This window comes from Schistocerca americana, chromosome 6, assembly GCF_021461395.2.
Source record: "Schistocerca americana isolate TAMUIC-IGC-003095 chromosome 6, iqSchAmer2.1, whole genome shotgun sequence".
Taxonomy (NCBI): Eukaryota; Metazoa; Arthropoda; class Insecta; order Orthoptera; family Acrididae; genus Schistocerca; species Schistocerca americana.
This window is the reverse complement of record NC_060124.1, coordinates 276,826,103-276,852,116: the sequence shown is the minus strand read 5'-3', so window position 1 is coordinate 276,852,116 and position 26,014 is coordinate 276,826,103. Positions and strand designations below refer to the sequence as shown.

Below are 26,014 nucleotides of genomic sequence, written 5' to 3'. Positions count from 1 at the left end.
CAAACACATCCGCTCGAATACAGAGTTCGGAACACACTGAGATCAACAGTTTTCAAAGAAGTTCGTTCTCAAAGATGAGGCGGTCGACTCTTGCAGTCGATAACTGCCACAGAGCCCCCACTGGTAGCGCGGAGCACAATGCAACCAGCAGAGGGAAGGAGGCGTGGAAGGTGTCCACAGGTTGACCGTGCCATGCTGCTGATGGCACGGTGGAAGCAGAAGGCAGCGATGTGTCAGTGGGGAGAACATTGTCGTGTTGAGGCCGTGCAGCGCAGCAGAGTTTTGATCTGATCAAAGGCGCGGAGTGCGTCAAAGATGCGATGCGATGTATTGCCAAAGTATTTGCCGGCGAGCACCGCGGTAAGTGCAACATATCTGGTAACAGTTTGTTATTGGTCGTATGACATAAAGGAGCAAGCATGCTATGGCTTAACCAGTAGCGTAAGAGATGCCGGATGAGCAACACTTGTGGTAATGACGGAGTTATAGAGGTGCTTGATGTCACAGCAGGGGAGAAAACAGCAAGCTGCACATGACTGATCTTGGGGGCGGATGACTTCGGTGTAGACGGAAGTGTCACCTCAGAGTCCGTGGACGGTGAGTGTGTTACAGCGGTAGATGGCAGGGTGTTCCAAGCGGAGTTGACAGTGTTGGTGTTTTGATGTGTGAAACAGCCATGATCAAAGGTTGGGGGGCATGGCTGTGAGCCCTGTGCATGAGGTGGTGTAAAATTGGCTCTGAGCACTATGGGACTTACTTTCTGTCGTCATCAGTCCCCTAGAACTTAGAACTACTTAAACCTAACTAACCTAACAACATCACACACATCCGTGCTCGAGGCAGGATTCGGACTGCGCGCCTAGAACCACTAGACCACCGCGGCCGAGGTGGTGTAAAGTGGACGTGGTCGGTGAAACCGTGGTCGGAGCAGGAAGGCGATGAGACGTAATGTGAACGTGAAGAAGTCGGTTCAGCAGATGAACTACTGGTCTGTGGTGGAGAGGTGACACAGTTCCATGGAAAGGGAGCTGCGTGTGTGCTATCGCTGTCAGCGCTGCGGTCCTCGAGTCATAAGGCTGCAAGCTGCTCGCGCGAAACTGCTGCACGGTCGTGTGTCGGAGCAGAAAGATGCTCACTTGTCGAAGCAGAAACAGCAGATGTGTTGGTCGTACATTGCAGAGGTAGTGAAGAGGGTGTCAAAGCCAGCAGCACTGGAATGCAGCTGGTTATGCCGTGGTACAGAAACGAAGTGTCTGGAACTACCAAGGAAAGGTGGCAGTTGCGTAAATAAGTTGCTTGTATCACATCAGTAACGTAGAATTTCCACTTGAGGCAGTGTAATGATGACACTTATGACATCTGGGACATAGATCCATGTAGCGTGATCGTCAGGGTATTATTTGTAGCTGGTAATAATGGCAAAGGATTGTCAGCAGTTGGAGGCGGAACAATGACAGGAGCATCTCATTGCATGTCGTGCTCGGTCGGTGTCAGCTGCAGCATGTGTAACTGATCTTGTACCAACAGGTTGTATGTTGCAATTTCCTCACCTAGCTGTCGCAGTTGTTCAGGCAAGAATGCATCTTGTTGCACCTCGTGCTCGGTCGGTGTCGGCTGCAGCATGTGTAACTGATCTTGTACCAACAAGTTGTATGTTGCAATTTGCTCACGTAGCTGTTGCAGTTGTTCAGGCGAAAATGTATGTTGTGAAGCAGTCTGCTGTGTATCACTGAGCAAGATGGGGGTCGAAATCAGAATCTGTCTCTATCAAAGGATAATCTGGCGTACAAGACAAGGTCGGCAGCACAGTATTGACGTAACAGTTCAAGTAGAAGAGATCGTGTGTGCGATCGCGAATGTGAAACTCAGTACTTGGTGGTGGTGGAGTGAGAACAGGTTCACTGCTGTAAAAAGCATTGATACGGCTGAAATCGTCTTCTAGGGTGGGTGAACAAGTTGCGGGTGTGATCGGGTAGTGAACGGCTAGGCGGTAAGTGTGCATAGTGTCGGCGAGTTGTTGACAAGATGCGGGTGCAGTAGCCGTGGCAGGATCGCATGTCATGCAGCTGTTAGTTTTGACTGGGCCGAGGTCAGTGAACCAGGAGGCGGCTGCCGAGACGTCGCTGTCGGTAGCGGTCGAGCAGCGTCGGTGCGGCTCTGGTGCTGCATAGAGGGGGGCGTGGCATGTCCAGTGTTGCACTGAGAAACAGCTGGCATTGTCGTCAGTGTGATTGCTGCATTGTCGTTGATCGGTAGGATGTCCTTGATGAAATTGTTCCTGTGAATTTGACCAGGCATGCAATTTAGCCGTAGTTCGGAGTTTGTGCAAACTGGGATTTGCAACATAGTCCCCGTTTGTTGCAATCCATTGTTTGGCATGAGGTATTGAAGCACTGCACAAAGTTAATTCATTACACAAAAGCAAGTCAAAATAGTCAAATTAATCAGTGGAGGAGCACTGCACTGTCCGGAAGTGAAATTACCGATGTGTTGAGCGGGTTTCGACGGACGATGTGTGTGCCTCGGTCCAGGGTGTATATGCGGACAAGGAAAAAAAATTCCCGGATTTCCCGGTTAAAAGTATACTTTCTCCTGGGTGAAAACATACTTTTTCCCTGTCAACTGATAATATACTTTCTCTTGGAACTGTATAACTTATCAGTCCTTTGAATGATTATGGTTTTATACATGGGTGTAGAATTTCCAAGCACTTTAGAAAACGAAACACAGGGGGAAAGAACACGTTTTGGAAAAATCTTTGATGTGCAGCAACATGTACGCTGCATATTTTCATATTACAAAAGTATAAAATCGAATTCCACCAAACACCGCATGTTACTTTCTGAAGCATTGAAATCGAGATTGCAAAATGCTTTTGTAAGCCAGTCATAGATCATGTCACATGATCTCACCAGCCGATGACAGCGGCTATTCAGTGTTTAGAACATGTTGTCAGCCAATAGCAACTTCACTGTTAAGTAGCGCGCGCACACGAACAGGAAAAGTTAATCGTTTAAATTAATGTACACAGTGCCGCAACACAAAACGCAAGGCTTTCACATATAATATTGGTCTGTAAGATTAAAATGCTGCAAGAGAAGCTAAGCTTTCACATATGATGTTGATCTTTTATGCGCCTATTACAATTTAAGATATATCACACAAATGTGCCAGTAAAATTTTTAGTAACAACATAAATTTCTGATCTTCTGGGCTCGAAATTCATGTAAATGGCTTTTCATCAAAGAGCTGATTTTTAAATGACAGTCAGATACTCTGTGATTTAAGAAATTCATCGTACATTCTTGCACATAGTTCAACTTGTGTAGAAGGAAATTTACTTTTATGGTAACGCTTTTCAAACCACCGTTCGGAATATTTTCCTGCGACCTCTTAGAAATAGGTTCGTTTCTGCAATTGCTAGAGTGCGCCAGATGACAGGCATCACTGAGCTTCCGCTTTCCTGTGACCTGTTAGAAATAGGTTCGTTTCTGCAATTGCTAGAGAGCACCAGATGACAGGCGTCACCGCGCTTCCGCAGCTACGAGGTCGTAGGGAGCCCGTATGTTCATATGTGTAAAACATTAAAAGATCTTACATTATGTCATAAAAGAAACAAGACATCGTAGGATACTCAAAGAGCATCGGAATTTTGTGACCCATACTAAAAAGTGCACATTTGTATGTCCAGATTCCCAGTGAAGTAGGCCGCGACCTGACATTAAGGTTTTTAGTGTGGTTTTTGGGATGTAAATTTTCTTGGAATACCAGTACTGTGTTATCTCATGTTTGCTTCTTTATTATGGCATAATGCCATACATGCTAGAAGTTGAAAAAATTTCAAATATATTGTCTGCCTCAGCGGAAAATATTAATAAAAGAAAATTTCTTTAGCAAACTGACAAAAATAACATCATTGTTCCGCAAGGCAAGTAATGCTTCACAGTCAGAAAGGTGGAAATAAAATAAAATCTGCAACTAATAACACATTTTAGCCTTCCATAATTATGTGAATGTATTTTAATTCAGTTTATAGCTCCTGGCCACACAAATCTGTTTTGTTTTCGTTTGACGTGAGAGCAGTAAACAAAGAGGAAACAGCAAAATCACTAAACGTAAACACGAGTCACGTGGAGACTACCCACTTCCCCACTACAACTCAGACTGCTCTGCACATCAGCCCTGGATCTACGATATTTTCCAAACCGGAGAAATACCCCGCCACTCCCTCGAGCGTTTGAGATAGGACGTCAAAAATTTTTAAAAATTGAATTTTCAAAGATATGTTCATTTTGCAGCATGCATCTTTCTGAAGAGCCTGATGCATAAAACATACGTGTTTGAGGAAATGCAAGACACGTTATTTGGTCGCAAGTGTGCCAACGTGCAATGTCTCGCCTCCTCACACAGCATTCTTCTATCGCACCTCACTGTACTTTGCTCTGTGGAATTGAAACGTGCATATTTTGTAATGGATGCCATCAAACCATACTCAGGACAGTGGAAATTAAAATGTCCTGTGTGCCTCTCCTGCTTACAGTCGGCTGGTTAGACATCCTGTCCCTTTTTCAACTCTTTATTGCCTATCAGTTAACAACTTGCTGTTTTGTGTGACCTAAAATTAAATATAGGATACATAATCCCAGTAAAGACATGAGACAAGCAAGACAATACACATTTCTTCAATCCTTAACTCCTAGAATTTTTCTCTCTCTAATCTTGCTACAGATTTACATGCCATGCTTTCCTTTCTGTGAAATAATCTATTACCTTATCAAAATTCGTCAAATGTTTTGCTACATGAAAAATCAAAATGTCATTGTCTAATACTGAAAAAGCTGTTAATACAAATAGGACCCAAGACTGGTGTGGTTTCCCAATCTGATTACTTCTATTTTGTCAGTGTCTGCTAGATAAAACAAAATATGCCTTTCTAATACTGCAACAATAGTACACACACCAAATAAACGAGACTGTTTTGGCACAAACGGTCTTCTTTGTAGCGACAGAATATAATTCACAAAGCACCAATATCAAATGCCTATTAGGCCTACTACAAGCAAAAAGCTTTAGGTTAGGAGATAGTTTCACACTTCACTTCATTCATACCTTCCAGTTTCTCAAGCATGAGATCGAAAAGTAGTAGTAAGAAATTTTTATACAAACTTGGAATCGTAATATTGTTTCATAATTTGTGTGATGTCCCCGTTCTTCTCCTTCCCCGTTCTAACAAACAGTCTTGTTATCACTAATTCTGTAACTATTCTTGCCAATGTCAAAGCTTATTTGCATGTTAACTTCACTAACTCTGCCAGAATCACCGGTTTAGTTTCCCGGTTTATTCTCTGGTTAGGCGTTGTTACACGTTCGTACAACGCGATTTCTGCGCTTCTTCCAGAATATAACTTAAAGTGGCTGCTAGCTGGGGACTGTACAACTGGCCCTTACTAGTATAGCGATCTGGCCAAAAATGTTCAGTCAAAATTTCATTTTCTTGGATACACCGAGAAGGGAATACGTAATCTTTCTTACCTGTTACTCGTTTATTTCCACTCCTGTAGTCTGAATCTATGGATTTTGCTAGTAATTATAACAATGCTCATCATTCACAAACCCAGTCAACCACACCATCAGACAGCGGTTGGCATTCATCCGTTCAACCTTAACACCGCTCAGCTCATATAGCCGCATTTGTCTGTAAGAAAGTTTGTTTCCACATGTGACAAATTTTCCCCTGACAGAGACATCATGTATACTATGCAGGCATTCACAAATCAACTTATGACTCAGTCAGATATCAACTTAGAATGTGTTAAAAAATGTTCAAAAACCGACAGGGACGCGTTTCAGAGTCATATGAATAATCAATAGACTAACGTGCACTGGATGCTAGTCACTTTGTGAAACAACGTTTTTTTCCCTCAAGAATATGAAGGCCCCCCACCCTCCCATATCTGGGCCTGCTCCGCATGCATGAATCTGGCAGTAAAATTTTTCCCGGTAGCATCTAGCTGCTTGCTGCGACTGCTTACACAGCCAACAGCCACATTTCTGTAGCCAGAAGCAGTTGAAGGTTCTACTCAGCTGTTTGGCAGTCGCTTGTATGAGCACTGTGCTTTGTTGCTGTATATAGCACATATCCTTTGCAATTTAAGCTTTATTTTTGTTTTTTCTCTTATTCATGTTTTATTTCTGCAGTATTATTCTGCAGTAGCAGGATACAGTAATATCCTTCATCAGAGTATCGGTTTTTACCAGTCATAATTACAAAAATTTAACTGAAAACAAAAACAATGAAAAATTCCTGGAATTCTAAAAAATGTGTGGGTTTTTCCCGGTTTTCTCCCGGATGAAAAAATTCCCAGGTTTTTCCCAGATCTCCCGGTTGTCCCAGGTCGTATACACCCTGTCGGTCACATTGACGATGTATGAGAAGGTGACAAAAGTTAACAAAAAGCACAATTCACACAAGACTCAGGAATTCTGTACACTGCATCCAGATGCGGCACTATGCGAAGTCGATGGACATAGAAATCTGACAAATGGTTGCTGCATTGTTTGTCCATGGTGATGTTCCAGTACACATTTCTGGCGTCAGAAGTGGCATTCATGAGCGTCGGGGTCACCAGTGAGGGGACCAAGATGTTACGTATGGTAATATTGAACCCAACATTAAGTATTCACTCGTTTATAATGGACTGACTTTATTTCGATCATGTCGGTACAAACACATCCACTCGAATACAGAGTTCGGAATACACTGAGATCAACAGTTTTCAAAGAAGTTCATTCTCAAAGATGAGGCGGTCGACTCTTGCAGTCGATAACCGCCACAAGAAATGGTGGTATGGAAACAGACACTGCTGGCTGCGGTGGTGCTGTGGGTGGTGGGGGTGATGGTACAGGGTTGGGCTGCACAGCAGGCAGCCTTGTCCTCACTTCCAAAAACTATTCATCTGCTGCACCTGAAACTGAATAATCTGCATTAGTGATGGGTCCTGTGGAGGGCTAGCGATGGTCAATGCACAAAAGCAAGTGAAATATGAGAACACACAAAACAGTTACACTCTGAAAGTACAAGAAAACATAGTTAATCTGCAGGCAGGTGCTGGCCAGGGTCTGAAACAAGAATTCAACAAAGAAATGGAAAACATGGAGATGATAACAAATCTGCAAAAACAGATAAACAGAAGTAAATTTGCTGCCAGCTGGTTTTATGACAAGAAGTAGAACCAAAACACCTTTGGGTGCACACTTGTTACCAGTGTTGGAGTTGGCCGGAGTGGCCGAGCGGTTCTAGGCACTTCAGTCTGGAACCGAGCGACCACTATGGTCGCAGGTTCGAATCCTGCCTCAGGCATGGGTGTGTGTGATGTCCTTAGGTTAGTTAGGTTTAAGTAGTTCTAAGTTCTAGGGGACTGATGACCTCAGCTGTTAAGTCCCATAGTGCTCAGAGCCATTTGAACCAGCCAGTGTCGGATGAGCCAGAGGCAGGTGCCAAGGAATAGGTGACTGCTTAGACACAAAGCAGAAATGTTGAGAAGTACATATAATCTGAGTGACACAATAACTTTACGTAACTTGAACAGCAACTCTGAGAGAGAGTCTGTTAATCAGAGCCTATTCATCATAAATGACCGTAATACAGAAACACTACTATAATTTGTTGAGGCTTTGGCTGACTCCACTCATAGGCTGTTGATACAGTGGGCAGGCCTTGTTGTGGTGTCTTGTTATGCCAGATCAGGGGTGGTGCTAAGTGTGCATACATCTAGAGTTGTGGCTCCAAGATGGCCACAAATCTGTGAGGCTGTCACATGGTTCACTGCCAGTCTCAAGATGCATTCTGCCTGGTATGGTGACAATACCGTATAACACCACAGTAAGTTTCATCAGGCCTGGCTTTTCACTTGGTTGTAATCATACATTCATAATTTACAATGCAGATCATTTTATGTTTTCTGTAATAATTTTTGAAGAGTGCAGTATGTACATAACAAACACTCATGACTATCATTATCACATAAGCATTCAGAAAATGTTAATAAGACTGAATTTTAGAATGGAAAAAGGGCATTTTGAATGGTATGGCTGGAGTCTGGAAGAGAGAATTTATAGAACTCCAGCTTGCCTGGCTTTTTTTGTCATACTGCTTAATCTTCCACATCTACATCTATATATCTACTCTGCTAGCCACCAAGCAGTGTGTGGCGGAGGGCACAATTCACGCTAAAGTCATATTTCTCCCCCTCTGTTCCACTCATGATCGCTTGAGGGAAAAATGACTGTCTGAACGCCTCAGTACAAGCTCTAATTTGCCTTATCTTTGAATGGCGATCTTTGAGTGATTTGAAAGTTGGTGGTAATAATATATGCTCTACATCCTCAGTGAAGATCAGATTTTGGAATTTAGTGAGCAGCTCCTTCCATTTAGTGCACCGTCTATCTACAAGTGTGTCCCACTTCAAACTTTCTATGAGATTTGTAACAGTCTTGTGATGGCTAAATGTACCAGTCACTAATCTTGCCACTTTTCTTTGGACCTTCTCAATTTCTTGAATCAGACGCAACTGGTAATTGTCCCATACAGACGAACAATACTCTAAGACTGGACGAACTAACATATTGTAAGCTATTTCCTTTGTTGAAGGACTGCATCGCTTCAGGATTCTACCAATAAACCGCAATCTAGAGTTCACCTTACCCATTATTTGTGTAATCTGATCATTCCATTTGAGATCATTTCGAATAGTCACACCCAGATACTTGACGGATGTTACTGCTTCCAAAGACTGGGCATTTATTTTGTACTTGTAAATTAATGGGGATTTTTGCCTTGTTATACGCAGTAGGTTACACTTACTAATATTGACAGATAACTGCCAGTCATTACACCATGCATTTATTTTCTGCAAATCCTCATTGATCTGTTCACAGCTTTTGTGTGATACTACTTTCGTAGACTACAGCATCATAAGCAAACAGTCTAATGCCACTGTCAATACCATCAACCAGATCGTTTATGTAAATCATAAAAAGCAGCGGACCTATTACGCTGCCCTGGGGCAAACGTGAAGTTACACTTGTTTCTGTTGAAGTCACCCCATTCAGGACAACATACTGCTTCCTGCCTGTTAGAAAACTTTCTATCCAACCACATGTATCATCAGATAGACCGTAAGCATACAATTTTTGGAGCAAGTGACAGTGCGGAACTAGTCGGACGCCTTTCAAAAGTTGAGAAATATGGCATCAACCCGGGAGCCAGTATCTATGGCCTGTTGTGTATCGTGCACAAAGAGGGCCATCTGTGTCTCGAATGACCGCTGTTTCCTAAAACTGTGTTCGTTTCTGCAGATGAGCTTCTTAGAGTCTAGAGAGGTCATTATGTCTGAACACAAAATATGTTCCATGATTCTACAACAAATCGATGTCACCAGATTAGGCCAGATAGTTAAATGTCTTGTCTACAGCAATACTTCATTTTTAATACAGTGTACAGATTAAATTTTGTCTTTAGGAGTGTATTATTTCCCCCAATCTTCTCTTAGACTGCAGGTACTTTCGCTAGATTTATTTGGGATAAGTGATACCATTGGTATACAGTAGTGCACATTTATCAGAAACACAACAGTTTTTATCATCATATTCTATTCCTTACTTCAATATTACTCATATGATTCTCATCAATGCAACATAATAATAGATAACATCATCATCATCATCATCATCATCATCATCATCATAATTGTCATCATCATCATCATCTACAAATTAACCATAATACATCACAATAATCCACAAAGAATCCAACACATCACTATAAGTCGAACACCTCACAACACTCTTCGCTCTTTCAAAATAATCCTCAATAGTTCAACTCACAGTTACTGGTACCTCTTGCTTAACTGCAACATCATGCACATAGTAAATCAGTATCCATTTCATCATAACTTCACTATAAGCAAAACATTCTCAACATTATTAATTCTTGACAAGAATATACATTATTTCTCTCAAGGTTTTCAGCGAATTATAGTCTGACATTACACAAAATTGTTCTCTTCTGCCAATGGTTAAGGGTTACATGAAATTATGACTAGAATAACATTTCCCACCCAGATCCTTATCTCTAACATAAAAATTAACAACACTTCTATTCTTCCACAAGATTCATTACTAATCATTGACCGAAAAACAATAAGTTTGATTCCTTCCCATTAACTACTTCTAAGTAAATTACAGTCCCTTCAAACAAGGCATGATTATTATCTGTAAAGAGTCCACAACATTAATTCAAAATAAATCCTGTGGTCATGGAAACCACACTCTTATCAACTAGAAGCACTATATGGAAATGTTATAACAGGTTGTGGAGTACAGATAAAACACTTATTGCTCTATTCATGCAATAAATCTGAAATTATGACAGTCACTATCCAAACACAAGTCCAGTCCAGATAAACAGATTAGCAGGCAGTGTCAAATGAGAGCAGCCAGCAAATGAGGAACTGAGATCAAGCCAGCTACTAGATCACCTTATATTGGCCTGCTACAGAATTTCAAGGGACTGGCTTGTGGTATTTGCTGCTTCCCCACTGGAGCAGCGCCACTGGGTTTATATTTGTCTACTAAATTTTTCCCACCTCGAACCAGCACGTAGGTTTTGGTAAATTTGGTGGGGATGATACAGAGGAAAAAACCAGGAACTAGGCGGTGTCATGATGGAAAGCTCCTGAGAGATGTCTGGGGCCACTGATGATGATGGTACAGGTTTCAGAGCATTTTTTGTAGCCCAGGGACCACTGCAGGCTATTTTAGCAGATCCTACTGATTTCAACATTTCAATGTACAAATTAACCATTCTGCCAACCATTTGAGGCTGGATGAGAAGGAGGGTGTGATAACATATTTAATTCCATTGCAGGTGGAAAATATTTTGAAATCAGTAACTGTAAACTGGGGACCGTATGAGCAGGCTGCACTCTTTAGTGTAAATATCCACTCCAGACACCCACTGAGGCTGCTGTTACTTTCTATATTTCTTTTTTTTTCTTTTTTTTTTTTTTTTAGCTGGAAGCAGATGTCATACAGGAAGTAGGAGAAGGAGTTCACAATGATTAGCCAAATGGACAACAAGAAAGTGCCCAATGTCAGCATGAACTTGGTCTCACAGCTGTATCAGACTAGCCATGGAGAGAATAATTGGGGTGGTGCTGACTAGTGTGTGAGGCAAATGGCACAGAGTCAAATCACTAATACCACATCATTGTCCATACATGCCCAGTAGATGAAGTAGTGTGCTAGTTGCATCTGATATTGCAGGGAGGATGGTGCCACCACACTGCACCATTCATCATCCTCTATAAGGAGTACAACATCTTGCCAAAACTGGAGTTGATGGTGTCAATGAAACAAGCAATTGAGGCTGGGAGATTCTGCATTAGAGAGCTTTGTAAGCCAACCAAACCACACATATTGCAGGACCTATTGAAGAAATTGGTCACACACAGATGCTGCAGCAATAGCCTGGAAATTTATAGGGAACTCACTGAATGATTTCTGCATTTGGCTTTCTGATTAAAAACAAACTCTCTCCTAATCTTCAAATTTGGAATTCAGACCTGCCAGAAGTGAGAGAGACTGTCTGTGTTAGAATGTTGAGCAGATACTCTGAAAAATTTCAAGCAGAGTGCCCATCAATGAAGATGATGTGCTATTAAGCTACGGCAGTTTCGCCTTAGGTCCAGAAAGGGTAAGAGCAGTTTGTGGTCAGTAATAAGTTGAAATTTTGTGACCATACAAAAAATACAAAATTTATGAATATCAAATTTGATATGAGACCTGAGTTCCTCCTGGCATATACAATTTTCAAACAACTTATGGGAATTCAGCCAGGTAATATTTACAGTGACTGCCGATATTTCGGCAGGAGTACACCCCACTATTTTGTAGGCAAAATCTGCAATGGACAGGTGATGTACAAGCAAATTTAAAACCTCAGTTCTTGAAGTAATTCAGGAAAGGTAACAAATACACACTGAATACTAGTGCCACCAAGGATGAACAAAGTCAGAGATATTGATAGTTAATGACTACAAAATAGCAGGCGCAGTAACATTGACTCTGTCCCTCTGTTTTTTGACAAGGGAGAGAGCAGGATTTCAAGCAGAGTTTAAACAAAAACCTCCATCCCTGTTTACAAGGTTGCTTGCTAATTTAATCTCAACAGCTTCCTTAATAACATTGTCCCAATAGCTGAACGCACATGCCAATATCTCGATATTGTTATTTAACACAGGGTGACCAGTATCCAAACAATGTTCAGCAATAGCAGATTGTGATGCTGTTTATGCTCAGTTCATTCGTCCTCCACAGTCCTGATAGTCTAACCAATGTATGCCATGCCACAGCTACAAGGAATGCGGTGTATACCCACCTTACACAAAACAAGACCATTCTTAACAGAACCCAAAAGTGCTCTAATTTTAGATGGAGATTGAAAAATACATTTCACATCATATTTCCATAAAATATGACCAATCTTGTTGGAAGTGCTTCCTGCATAAGGCAAAAAGGCAGTACACTTTGGCATTGACTCAGCATTATCATCAGTCATCCGATGCACAGTTGGTCGATGGTGCAATGCACATTCAATCTGTCTTTCACTATAACCACCCTGATGAAATGTAGCTTCAGGATGGGCCAGCTCAGCTGGTAAAGTCTCAATGTTGGAAATTACACGCCCTGTGTATCAAGATACAAAGTACCCCTTCACGCTGTGCCAGATGGTGACAACTATCGGCCTGTAAATAGAAGTCAATGTTACCATATTTCCAGTAAACTGCATGTCCCAATGATCCATCAACCTTCCTCCTAACCAAAACGTTAAGAACGGGAAGGCAACCATCCTCTTCCACCTCCATCATAAAATGAATGTTTCGGTGCATTGAGTTCGGATGTTCTAAAAAGGCATTCAAATTGATGATACTTTTGTCGTTTGGCCTCATGGTAGGGAGAATTTGAAGTTGATGATACTTTTGTTGTTTTGTCTTATGGAAGGGAGAAACCCGCAAGGTCTGGGCAGTCACAGAGGGTGGGTTTGCTGGTAGTTGGGATCTCCAATGTTAGGCATGTAATGGGACCCCTTCGGAACATGGCTGCCAAGGAGGGGAAGGAGGCCAGCGTGCATTCTGTGTACATACTGGAGGGAATCATTCTAGATGTGGAAACGGCGCTTTCTGAAGCCATGAAGAGTACAGGGAGCAGACAACTGCAGGCAGTGGCCCTTGTCAGTACCAATGATGTGTGTCGTTTGGATTGGAGGAGATTCTCTCTGGTTTCGGGCAGTTAGTAGAAATGGTAAAGACTGCTAGTCTTGCTTTCAAGTTTAAGGTGGAGCTCACCATCTGCAGCATCATCAACAGAACTGAATGCGGTCCTTTGGTGCAGAGCTAACTGCAGGGTCTGAATCAGAGGCTCAGGCAGTTCTGCGAGCATGTAAGCTGCAGATTCCTTTGCTTGCGCCATTGGGTGGTGCGTTTCCATGTTCTGCTTAATAGGTCAGGAGTCCACTACACACATGAAGTGGCTACATGGGCAGCGGGGGCTGTTTGGATGGGACTGGGCAGTTTTGTAGGTTAGAGGGTCTCAGGAAACACACAGAAAAAGTATGAGATTTTCACTCTGCAGCTGAGTGTGCACTGATATGAAACTTCCTGTCAGATTAAAACTGTGTGCCCAACCGAGACTCGAACTCGGGACCTTTGCCTTTCGCGGGCAAGTGCTCTACCAACTGAGCTACCAAAGCACGACTCACGCCCAGTACTCACAGCTTTACTTCTGCCAGTACCTCGTCTCCTACCTTCCAAACTTTACAGAAGCTCTCCTGCTCGCAGGAGAGCTTCTGTAAAGTTTGGAAGGTAGGAGACGAGGTACTGGCAGAAGTAAAGCTGTGAGTACTGGGCGTGAGTCGTGCTTTGGTAGCTCAGTTGGTAGAGCACTTGCCCGCGAAAGGCAAAGGTCCCGAGTTCGAGTCTCGGTTGGGCACACAGTTTTAATCTGCCAGGAAGTTTCACACAGAAAAAGTGTCCGTCTAAAAGGGAGAAGGTAAAACACAGCAAGGTAGTTGTGGAAATGATCAGTATTGTAGCTGTACATTGTCATAGCTGTGTTGGGAAAGAACCAGAGGTCCAAGCCCTAATAGAAAGCACTGAAGCTCGAACAGTTATAGGTGCAGAAAGCTGGCTAAATCCGAAAATAAGTTCAGCCAAAATATTTTCAAATGACCTAACAGTGTTAAGAAAGAATAGATTAAATACAGCTGGTGGTGGAGTATTTATTGCTGTAAGAAGTAGTTTACCATGTAGTGACATAGTGTGGGTAGAGGTTATACTTGACAATTGGACTAAACTATTAATTTGATCATTTTTCCGAGCCCCCAACTCAGAAGATACAGTTGCTGAACAGTTCAAAGAAAACTTGAGTCTCATTTCAAGTAGGTACCCCACTCATACAATTATAGTCAGTGGTGACTTCAATCTACCCTCAATATGCTGGAAAAATTATATGTTTAAAGCCAGCGGCAAGCATTAGATGTCATCTGAAATTGTACTGAATGCTTTTTCCGAAAATTATTTTGAACAGTTGGTTCATGAGCCCACTCGAAGCACAAATGGTTGAAAAAGCTTACTTGACCTCTTAGGAACAAATCATCCTGGCCAAATAATGAGTATCATGACGAATACAGGGATTAGCGACCTCAAGGCCGTTGCTGCTAGGCTGAATACCATAACACCTACAACCATAAAAAAGAAACTCAAAGTACATCTATTTAAAAAAGCTTATAAAAATGCTCTTAATGCCTTTTTAAGAAACAGTCTCTACTCCTTCTGATCTGATCATGTAAGCATAGAAAAGATGTGGAATCATTTTAGAGAGATAGTATTGACAGCAATTGAGAGATATATACCATATAAATTAATAAGTGATGGTATTGATCCCACATGGTACACAAAATGGGTCAGATTGCTGTTGCAGAAGCAACAAAAAAAGCATGCCAAATTTAAAAGAACACAAAATCCCCAAGATTGGCAAAGTTTTGCAGAAGTTTGAAACATAGGGCATACTTCAATGAGAGATGCTTTTAATAATTTCCACAGTGAAACTGTTTTGGAATCTGGCAGAAAACCCAAAAAGTTTCTGGTCATACATAAAGCACACCAGTGGCAGTTCCTTCACTGCACTAAAGTTGATTTGCAGTAGTGTTTTGGAACGTATGCTGTGTTCAAACAGTATGAATTACCTAGAAGAAAATTATTTACTGACACATAGTCATCACAGATTCAGAAAACATCATTCTTGTGAAACACAACTAGCTCTTTATACACATGAAGTAATGAGTGCTATTGACAGGTGATGTCAGATTGATTCCACATTTTTAGATTTCCAGAAGGCTTTTGACACCTTCTGCACAAGTGTCTTCTAACCAAACTGTATGTGTATTGAGTATTGCCTCAGTTGTGTGACTGCCGGCCGAAGTGGCCGTGCGGTTAAAGGCGCTGCAGTCTGGAACCGCAAGACCACTACGGTCGCAGGTTCGAATCCTGCCTCGGGCATGGATGTTTGTCATGTCCTTAGGTTAGTTAGGTTTAACTAGTTCTAAATTCTAGGGGACTAATGACCTCAGCAGTTGAGTCCCATAGTGCTCAGAGCCATTTGAACCATTTTTGAAGTTGTGTGACTGGATTCATGATTTCCTATAAGAAAGGTCACAGTTTGTAGTAATAGATGGAAAGTCATTAAGGAAAACTGAAGTAATATCCGGCATTCCCCAAGGAAGTGTTATAGGCTCTCTATTGTTCCTGATCTATATTAACAACATAGGAGACATATAAGTATATATGACTTCTGTGCAGATGCTTGCATATTACCCTAACTCTTACGGGACTTGGTAAGAATGTCTTCCACGAGAAATGAGTGTGTTGGGTAGGGACACTACGAATGTAGTATATGGACATATAAGGTGAGAATTGGGTCTTGCAGGAGGCATGTGCGAGATAGCCCCTCCAGTTGCACTATCCTCTGTGCCCTCAGTGGTTCAGATGGATAGAGCGTTTGCCATGTAAGCAGGAGATCCCGAGTTTGAGTCCTGGTCGGAGCACTCCTTTACACCTGTTCCCGTTGATATATACAAATGCCCGTCAGCAGCTGAAGGTATTAATATATAATTCTAATTTCATTCCAGATGGCTGCAGGTCATTAATGGTGTCTGTTCTTTCAGACATGTCCGAAAGAACACACACCATATCCATATAAGTATACAGTTCTGGCATTACCGGCCATGACCTTCTTCTTCTGCGCAGATGCACACATATTACCCGAACTCTTATGGGACTTGGTAAGAATGTCTTCCATGAGTAATGAGTGTGTTGGGTAGGGACACTACGAATGTAGTGTGTGGACATATAAGCTGAGAATGTGGGTCTTGCAGGAGGCATGCGTAAGATAGTCCCTGCAGTCACACTATCCTCTGTGCCCTCAGTGGCTCAGATGGATAGAGCATCTGCCATGTAAGTAGGAGATCCTGGGTTTGAGTCCCGGTTGGGGCACACATTTTCACCTGTCCCCGTTGTTATATATCAACACCCGTCAGCAGCTGAAGGTGTTAATATATAATTCTAATTTTGACATAGGACACAAGCTGAGTAGCCATGTTAGATTGTTACCATCTTGTAAAGTTATCAGATGACAAAAATGAATTGCAAAATGATTTAGATAAGATAACTGTGTGGTGCAAAAAGTGGCAATTGACCCAGAATAAAGAAAGTGTGAAGTTATTCACATGAGCACTAAAAGAAATCCGCTAAATTTTGATTAAGTGTTAAGTCACACAAATCTTAAGGCTGTAAATTCAACTAACTATTTAGGGATTACAATTGCAAATAACCTAAATTGGAATGATCACATAGATAATGTTGTGGGGCAAACCAAAGACTGCAATTCATTAGTAGAACACTAAGAAGGCGCAACAGGTCTACTAAAAAGACTGCTTACACCACACTTGTCTGCCATATTCTGGAGTATTGCTGAGTGGTGTGGGATCCACATCAGGAGGGACTGTTGGATGAGATCGAAAAAGTTCAAAGAAGGGCAGCTCATTTTGTACTATCATGAAATAGGAGAGCTAGTGTCACAGACATGATACGTGAATTAGAGTGGCAATCATTAAAACAAAGGCGTTTTTGTTGCAACAGGATCTTCTCATCAAATTTCAATTACCTATTTTCTCCTCCAATAGCGAAAACATTCTGTTGGCACTCACCTACGTGGGGAGAAATGATCATCACGATAAACTAGTAGAAATCAGGGCTCGCATATAAAAGTTTAAGTGCTCGTTTTTCCCACTTGCCATTCGAGAGTGGAATGGTAGACAGACAGCTTGAAGGCCGTTCATTGAACCCTCTGCCAGGCACTTTATTGTGAATGGGGATTAATCATGTAGATGTAGTAGATGTGTCTGTCCACATAAATGGCTACCGACAAACTGTGGCCAAGAAACAATTGGGCCACCCTGTTGCTGAGCATGCCACCCAACATGACATTCTTCATGTCAATGACTGCTTCACATCCTGTGCCATATGGATCCTTCCCACTAACACCAGCGTTTGTGAACTGTGCAGGTGGGAACACTCCCTGCAATATATCCACAGTCCCATAAACTTCCTGGTCTCTACTTTCATTAGTCATTGTCCTCATCCATCCACCCCCTTCCCTGTTCCCATTACAGCACTGCACAGCACTCTATTCCTCCAAGACATGCAGTCTTTTTACTTCTCTCCTTTTCCACTCCCCCACCCCACCACATCTCCCCTGCCCACTGTCTATCCTGCCAACTACGCCTAGCTGCCCTACCCTCCCTTGACCTCGTCCCTGCACACTCCCCAATAACACTTCACTGTCTCCCACCCCTACCCTGCTATCCTTCCCCCTCCCTGCCCCAGCCTCCTCCTTACCCTCACCCAGTTGCCTCTCCCATCATGCACTGCTGCTGCTGCTGCTCGCGGTGTGGCTTCAGTTGCCACAGACTGCAGTCATGTGTGCATGAGTTGCATTTGCGTGAGTGTGTGCGCACGCCTGTCATCTATTTTTGACAAAGGCCTTGTTGGCCGAAGGCTTTTTTTGTGTCTGTCTTTTTGTTGTGCCTATCTGTGACTCAGAATCTCCACTATATGGTGAGTAGAAGCTATCCTTTCATAATAGCATTACATACATTCCATCCTGGATTTTCCGTTGTTTGACACAATTATGTGAGCATTTTATATATCATACAAATACTTATTTTCTATGAATGATTGATTGCAGACAACATTACAAGCAGCATTTTACTGGTGTAAGTTCACATTAATGCTTAAAATAGCAGAATGAATGGATGTACACATTTTTATCCCCGTGCCGTAAATAAATAATGAAATTTACATTTTTCATTATGATTTATGTTAACATACAAAATTTTCATCTTCGTTTCATAAGTAAGTTAAAGTGAATACTTAATAGTGTAGAATAAATGGTAGTATACATTTTACCATATGATATAAATAAATTAAAATTTTATCACTATAATTTATATTAGAAGTACACAATTTTGTCTTCAAGATGTAAGTAAATATTTTCTTTCCTCTATTTTTACTCAAAAGGATGCTTTATTACTCTAGGAATTCATTCATTTTATAATAAGATTGTTGTCTGAGGACTGTTTCTAGTTTCCTTTTGAAAATCTGTGTGTCATCAGTTTCCTGTTTTATACTGATGGGAAGCTTGTTATATACTTTTATTCCTGACTCAGTTACTCCCGTATGGACGTTTGTCAGAGTTGCACAGCCTTGGTGGAAATTTTTCCCATCTTGTGTTATGCTTGTGAATGTCACAGTTTTTCTAGAATAAGTCCTTCTTGCTGGCTACAAACATCAGCAGTGAGTATATACACTGAAGTGCCAAAAACCTGGTATAGGCATGCATATTCAAATACAGAGATATGTAAACAGGCAGAATATGACGCTGTGGTTGGCAATGCCTGTATAGGGCAGCAAGTGTTTAGCACAGTTGTTAGGTTGGTTACTACAGTTACAATGGCAGATGATCAAGATTTAAGTGAGTTTGAATGTGTTGTTATAGTTGGCACATGAGTGATGGGACAGAGCATCTCCTGGGTAGGCAAGAGGTGGGGAGTTTCCCGTACAACTATTTCATGAGTGTACTGTGAATATCAGGAATCTAGTAAAACATCAAATCCTCAACATCGCAGTGGCCAGAAAAAGATCCTGCAAGAAATGGATCAACAACAACTGAAGAGAATCATTCAGCATGACAGAAGTGCGACCCTTCCACAAATTGCTGCAGATTTCAATGGTGGGCCATCAGCAATTGTCATTGTGTGAACCATTCAACAAAACATCATTGATATTGGCTTTCAGAGCCGAAGACCCCCTCATGTACCCTCAATGACTGCATGACACAAAGCTTTATGCCTCACCTGCGCCTATCAACACTGACGTTGGACTGTTGATGACTGGAAACATATTGCCTGGTCGGATGAGTCTCATTTCAAATTGTATTGAGTGAATGGACATGTACAGGTATGGAGACAACCTCATGAATCCATGGACCCTTCATGTCAGCAGGGAACTGTTCAAGCTGATGGAGGCACTGTAATGGTGTCGGGGCACGTACAGTTGGAGTGATATTAGACCCCTGATATGTCTAGATATGACTTTGACATGTGACACGTACGTAAGCATCCTGTCTAATCACCTGCATTCTTTCATATCCAATGCACATCCCGCTGGACTTGGGCAATTCCAGCAGGACAATGTGACATCCCACACATCCAGAATTGCTACAGAGTGGCTCCAGGAACACTCTTCTGAGTTTAAACACTTCTGCTGGGCGCCAAACTCCACAGACATGAACATTATTGAAGATATCTGGGATGCCTTGCAATGTGCTGTTGAGAAGACATCTCCACCCCCTCATACTCTTAGGGATTTATTGACAGCCCTGTGGATTCATGTTGTCAGTTTCCTCCAGCACAACTTCAGACATTATTGGAATCCATGACACTTCATGATGTGGCACTTCCTTATGCTTGCGGGGACTGTACACAATATTTGGCAGGTGTACCAGTTTCTTTGGCCCTTCAGTGTATATTGATTTTTAACAGTAAATATCCTGAGAGTCTTAAAGAGACCTCTGCAGGGTGTTCTGTTAGAGACCCCGCATATCAGCTTCACTGCTCATTTTTGTAGTTTGAAGACTCTTTCAACCCTTGCAGCATTTCCCAGAAGATAATACCATAGGAGAGTACAGAATGGAAATGTGCAAAATATGGCAAATGCAATATTTCTCTGTTAACAAGGTGAGAAATAGCTCTCAGGGCAAAACACGCTATGCTAAGTTTTTTGACCAGCTGAACAATTTGCTCTGTCTATGTTGGCTCGATGTCTATCTGGATGGCTAGGAATTTTTTATGTGTGGTTTTATAAATTTTCTGGTTGTTGATCTCCATTTCAGGAACTTAGTGTTATATACTGTCTGAAACTGTATAATTGTAGTTTTTGAAATATTTGTGTACTTGGTTAGTGACTGTCTGGGCTGTATCCAGCACTATGGAGTTTGGAAGCTTGATCAGAATACTCGTATCATCTGAAAACACGACTATTTTTGCTCTGTCATTAATTGTAACTGGTAGATCATTAATGTAGATCACGAAAATCAGTGGCCCAAGGATTGAGCCCTGGAGGACTCCAGATTTTACATTTCCCCAGTCTGAGTTTACTGTTACACCTACCTCCATTAAGATAACTCTTTGCTTCCTGTTCCGCAGGTAAGATTCTAGCCACATCAAAGGTTCATCTTTGATGCTAGTGTGTGGCAGCTTTTTTAGCAATGTGTTATGATCTACACAGCAAGCTTTAGCAAGATCACAAAAGATCTCCATTGGATACCTTCTGCGATTTAATTTCATCTCTTAGGCTAAATATAGCTCTCTCTGGAGAGAATCCGTTACAAAAACCAAACTTTGTAGATGTCAGTAAGCCACTTTGTGTCACATGGCCATAAATACTATCATAAATTACTCTCTCAAACACCTCTGAGAACGCTGGCAGCAAAGACATGGGCTGATAACTGAATGGTGCATTCCTTGCCCCACTTTTGTGGATGAACAACACTATTGCATGTTTCATCCTGTTTGAAAATGTCACAGTTTTCATTGACTGGTTACATAAATAGCATAACACATGACTGATTAGTCATTTTAGAATCCTGTTTGACATTACATCATCTGCAGAAGATCTAGAGCTTTTAAGTAATTACATGATTTTTTTCAATTTCTTTAGGAGTTGTGCTTTAGAAAAGAAGTGCTGTGTTTGGTGTGATTTGCATTTGATTTAGTTGCTCTATGGCTTCTGTGGGAGACTGCTTATTGTAGTTCATTATTGTTTCAGCTACAGTGAGAAAAAAGTTATTAAAATCTGAGGCTGCAACTTTTTGATTATTCTTGTCTGAACCACTACCAGAGGATTGTGGAGCCCCTGCTTGTTGAGATTTTATGTTCCTATTTGTCTCACTTTTTATGATGTTCCGTGTGGTTTTTACTTTATTATTCGACTTGCTGATTTTTTCTGCATAATGCACTTGTTTGTCCTTCCTGATTACATATGTTGTGTTCTATATACAGGTCTCTCTTTTTAGCATATGATATTTTGATGCTAGCTGTTATCCACTCTTTCCTTCCATAACAGAATGATTTTCTTTTAATTTACCTTTGGGGGGAAGCAGGATTCAAAATGTTTGAGAAAGAAGTCCAGGAATAAACTGAATTTCTCATTTATTGTAACTGCCTGGTACATTTTCTCCCATTATTCATAGTATGAACTGTTTCTAAACAAGCTAGTAGATTCCATATTTATTATTCTAATCTGTTTAACCTGGGTGTGATTATTTACTGTTTTCTACTGTTGAGTTTTAAGGTTGTCAATTGAGCATCGTGACCAGACAGATCATTTATTATAGCTTGTGTTTTTACACCATTGTAATTTGTGGGTCCTAGTAACAGATTATCAATCAAGGTCTTGTTGTGCCCATATACTCATGTAAGGAATGAAATGGTTGAAAGTTGAGAAGAATGATTCCAGTTGTTTATGACTGTTACTATTTGAAAGTAAATTAATGTTAAAATCGCCACTGTTATTCCTATAAAATTTTGTAAGACCTAATGCTAGCTGTGAGAGGAACTTTTTAATGTTTCCCATGGGTGCCATGTAAACTGCAATTATTATGAGGAACTGAGTTTCCAGTTCTAATTTGACAGCACAGCATTCAAAATGTTATTCACTATAGTACTGAGCTACATCTGCAGTTTGTGATCTAAGAGTATTGTGCGTATAAACTGCTACCCCACCTTCCCTTAAGCTGGTTCTGCAGTAGTGAGAAACAATTCTATAACTATATAAATGTCTTTGATTGATTTCTGTAGCTTCCAGGTGATGTTCAGTTAGGCAGAGTACATCAGCAATAGCTTCATCAGTGTCAGCTGTTTCTTGAAAAGAAAGCAGTAGCTCCTCTACTTTATTTAAAAGGCTTCTTATAGTCTGGTGAAATATTTTCAGGCTTCTCAGGTAATCTGTTCTACTTCTGACAGGTTTCTTAATGTTAGATTTGACATCAGCTAAATTACTATTAAAGGGTACAACATTTACTCTCTAACTTTCCCCATCTTCCAGTCTAAAAAAGGATTTCTTTGAGTGTTAACTTCTAAGGAATTTGATGCAGTGGCAAACAATCATTATTTATCTTTTTTGTAGTGGGAGATTTTTTATACTTCTCTTGCATCTGACATTAGAGAATTACATGTGATGCTTTCAACTATTTTTTGAGTTATGAACTTTCTCCCAAGGCCATTCAAATGTATTGTTTGTAAGTAACATAATTGTCCTTAACTTTCATAATGATAAACAAAATTATTTCCAACATTCAGTTAAAAATATTTTTGTGACATTTAATGCAACATTTAAATTATTGTACACAACAGGTAAAATGTTATACCAGACCATCATCTTTGCACTATTAGTGAGTTCTGGAGCTGAGTGGGTACAAATATCCACATTTAATCCTATTTTATATGAAGAAAATACAGAAATGGAGCATGAGGAACAACTGTCACTCCAGAACACTTTTAATCAGACTATAATGGCAAAGGATGTGCAAAAAGTGGAGAAGGGGCTGTTCGGAGGGCTCAGTGATGAAGAGAACCTTCAAAGTGATTATGAAATTCTATCACCAGAGAATGTTTCAGACCTGGGTAAGGCAACAGCACCACAAATTACAATTCATAAATCAACGCTCACTAACATCTGCAATTCCTTTATGATACCATACTATTTCTTGTTTGATTAGAAAAATCAGGCTTACACTATACTTTATCAATAAAAAATCACCAAACAAAATGTACACAAGAAAGCAAGTGCTAGTATCATCTTGTTCACTCAATACTAAATGAACATACAGCTTTGTTCACAGTGTTGGCTCAATGCTGGAGCACTGAAATGGGAGGAGATCCGTTTATGTAGACAGTTTGATGCCATCAGATATTTACTCAACTGGTGGCACACTTGCCATAGATCAGTTCCCATTGTACAGACAACAGAAACAAATTAGACTGCAATGAACACAATAATGCTGATACTGGCATGCTGAGAGGCAATATTTCATGTTTAAAGCTGAGTCTCATTTGAGTCTGATCTACAATAATGGCTACATACATATCAGCTGCTACTGTAGTGATTTAAATCTGTCAGCATTTATTGTTGTGTGTGACGAGCTACATGGTACAGTGGTCAAGATATGGGACTCATATTCAGGAGGAGCAATATTGAAATCACTGCTGAATTATTCAGATTGAGGTTTGTCATAGTTCTCCTAAATCATCTAAGGTCGATGATGGGGCATTTTCTTTCAACTAATGTGGCCCATTTTGTTCCCCATCCTTGTATTTGCTGGGCACATCCTCCTTTGTGGATTCAATGGAATATTAAACCACAATCTGTTTATTTGTATTGTTGAGTTGTATGTTGGACAACCCGCCTGGTTTGCCGTGCGGTCTAACGCACTGCTTTCCGGGCAGGAAGGTGTTCCGGTCCCCGGCAAGAATCCGCCTGGCAGATTAGTGTCGAGGTCCGGTGTGCCAGCCAATCTCTGGATGGTTTTTAAGGCAGTTTTTCATCTGCCTCAGTGAATGTGGGCTGGTTCCCCATATTCCGCCTCAGTTACTCTATGTCGGCGATTGCTGTGCAAACACTGTCTCCACATACGCATACACCATAATTACTCTACCATGCAAACATTTGGGGTTACACTCATCTGGTGTGAGACATTCCCGGGGGGTAGGGGGGGAGGGGGTGGGGGTCCACTGGGGGCCGAATGGCACAATAATCCTGGGTTCCATGTGGGGTGGCGGTGGGGTGAGTAGAGTGCTGTAGCCTGTTGTGGGGTTCTGGACCACTGGGTGCTATGGCAGGGACAAGTTTCTAGGTCCCCAGTTCAATTCAATACTGTACAATACAATGGTGGAAAAATTTGGCTCTTTTAGATAGTCGCTGTTGATACTCCCTTTATTATTCTCAACAACATATAATTATTTCACTGATCCAGGTCACATCTCCTTCATTTCCTACCTTTCGCAAATATTTTCAGTTTTAATATGCAGCTCATAACCAAAAAATTATGCTCAGAGTCCATATCTGCCACTGGAAATAAGTTGCAATTTAAATCTGGTTTCTCAGTCTCTACCATGTAATCTATATAAAATCTTCTAGTGTCTCCAGGTCTCTTCCACATATATAACTTTATTTCATGATTCTTGAATGTAGTGTTAGCAATGGCTGTACTATGCTTTGTGAAAAATTCTATGAGGCAGCTTACCTTCTGTTACTTTTCCTCCTACTGAATTCCAGACTCCCATCACAGTCACATTTTTAACTCCCTTAACTATCTGGTATTTTATTTGATCTCACCAAACATTCTTTCAACCTCTTCCTCATCTGATGAACTAATTGATACATAATTTTTTACTGTTGTGGTAGGTGTTGGCTTCGTGTCTCCCTTGGCAATGATAATGTATTCACTATGTTGCTCAGATGAGCTTACTCACACTCCTGTTTTCTTATTCATTGTTAGACCTATTTCTGCTTCACCCCCATGTGATTTTGTATTTATTACCCTTTACTCACCTGAGTAGCAAACCGGCTCTTCCTCCCACTACACTTCAGTAAATACCACTTCAACCTCTCTGTTCCCCTTTTTAAATTATCTAACATATCTATGACTTCTGGCCAGGTGAATACAGGGTTATAAAAACAAAATCAAATACGAGTAATGCAGGAGTATTTTTACTAATGAATAAAAAATTAGGAATGCTGATAAGCTACTACAAACAGCATAGTGAATGCATTATTGTAGCCAAGATAGACACAAAGCCCACACCTGCCACAATAGTACAAGTTTATATGCCAACTAGTTCCACAGATGATGAAGAGGTTGAAGAAACATATGAAGTGATAAAAGAAATTATTCAGATAGTTAAGGGAGACGAAAATTTAATAGTCACGGGGGACTGGAATTTGATAGTAGGAAAAGGAAGAGAAGGAAAAGTAGTAGGTGGATATGGACTGGGGGAAAGGAGTGAGAGAGGAAGCCACCTGGTTGAATATCACACAGAGCATAACTTAATCATAGCTAACAGTTGGCTTAAGAATCAAGATAGAATGCTGTGTACATGGAACAGGCCTAGAGACACTGGAAGGTTTCAGATAGATTATATAATGGTAAGGCAGAGATTTAGGAACCAGGTTTTAAATTGTAAAACATTTACAGGGACAGATGTGGACTGTGACCACCATTTATTGGTTATGAACTGCAGATTAAAACTGAAGAAACTGCAAAAGGTGGGAGTTTAAGA

At 41.1% G+C, this 26,014-nt stretch overlaps 1 protein-coding gene and 1 long non-coding RNA gene across 2 annotated transcripts in view; one reads left to right on the top strand and one right to left on the bottom strand.

Annotated features, from left to right (window-relative positions):
• The window catches only part of LOC124619700, a 139,605-nt gene that overhangs the window by 64,737 nt on the left and 48,854 nt on the right, over positions 1 to 26,014 (top strand). Inside the window, exon 2 of the mRNA XM_047146257.1 lies at positions 23,090 to 23,359. Within this exon, the coding sequence (XP_047002213.1) occupies positions 23,095 to 23,359 (265 nt within the window). The 5' untranslated portion in view covers positions 23,090 to 23,094. The remainder of the gene's footprint in view (positions 1 to 23,089; positions 23,360 to 26,014) is intronic.
• The window catches only part of LOC124619701, a 90,893-nt gene continuing 71,587 nt past the window's right edge, over positions 6,709 to 26,014 (bottom strand). Inside the window, exon 3 of the long non-coding RNA XR_006980112.1 lies at positions 6,709 to 6,971. This is a non-coding gene — a long non-coding RNA (uncharacterized LOC124619701). The remainder of the gene's footprint in view (positions 6,972 to 26,014) is intronic.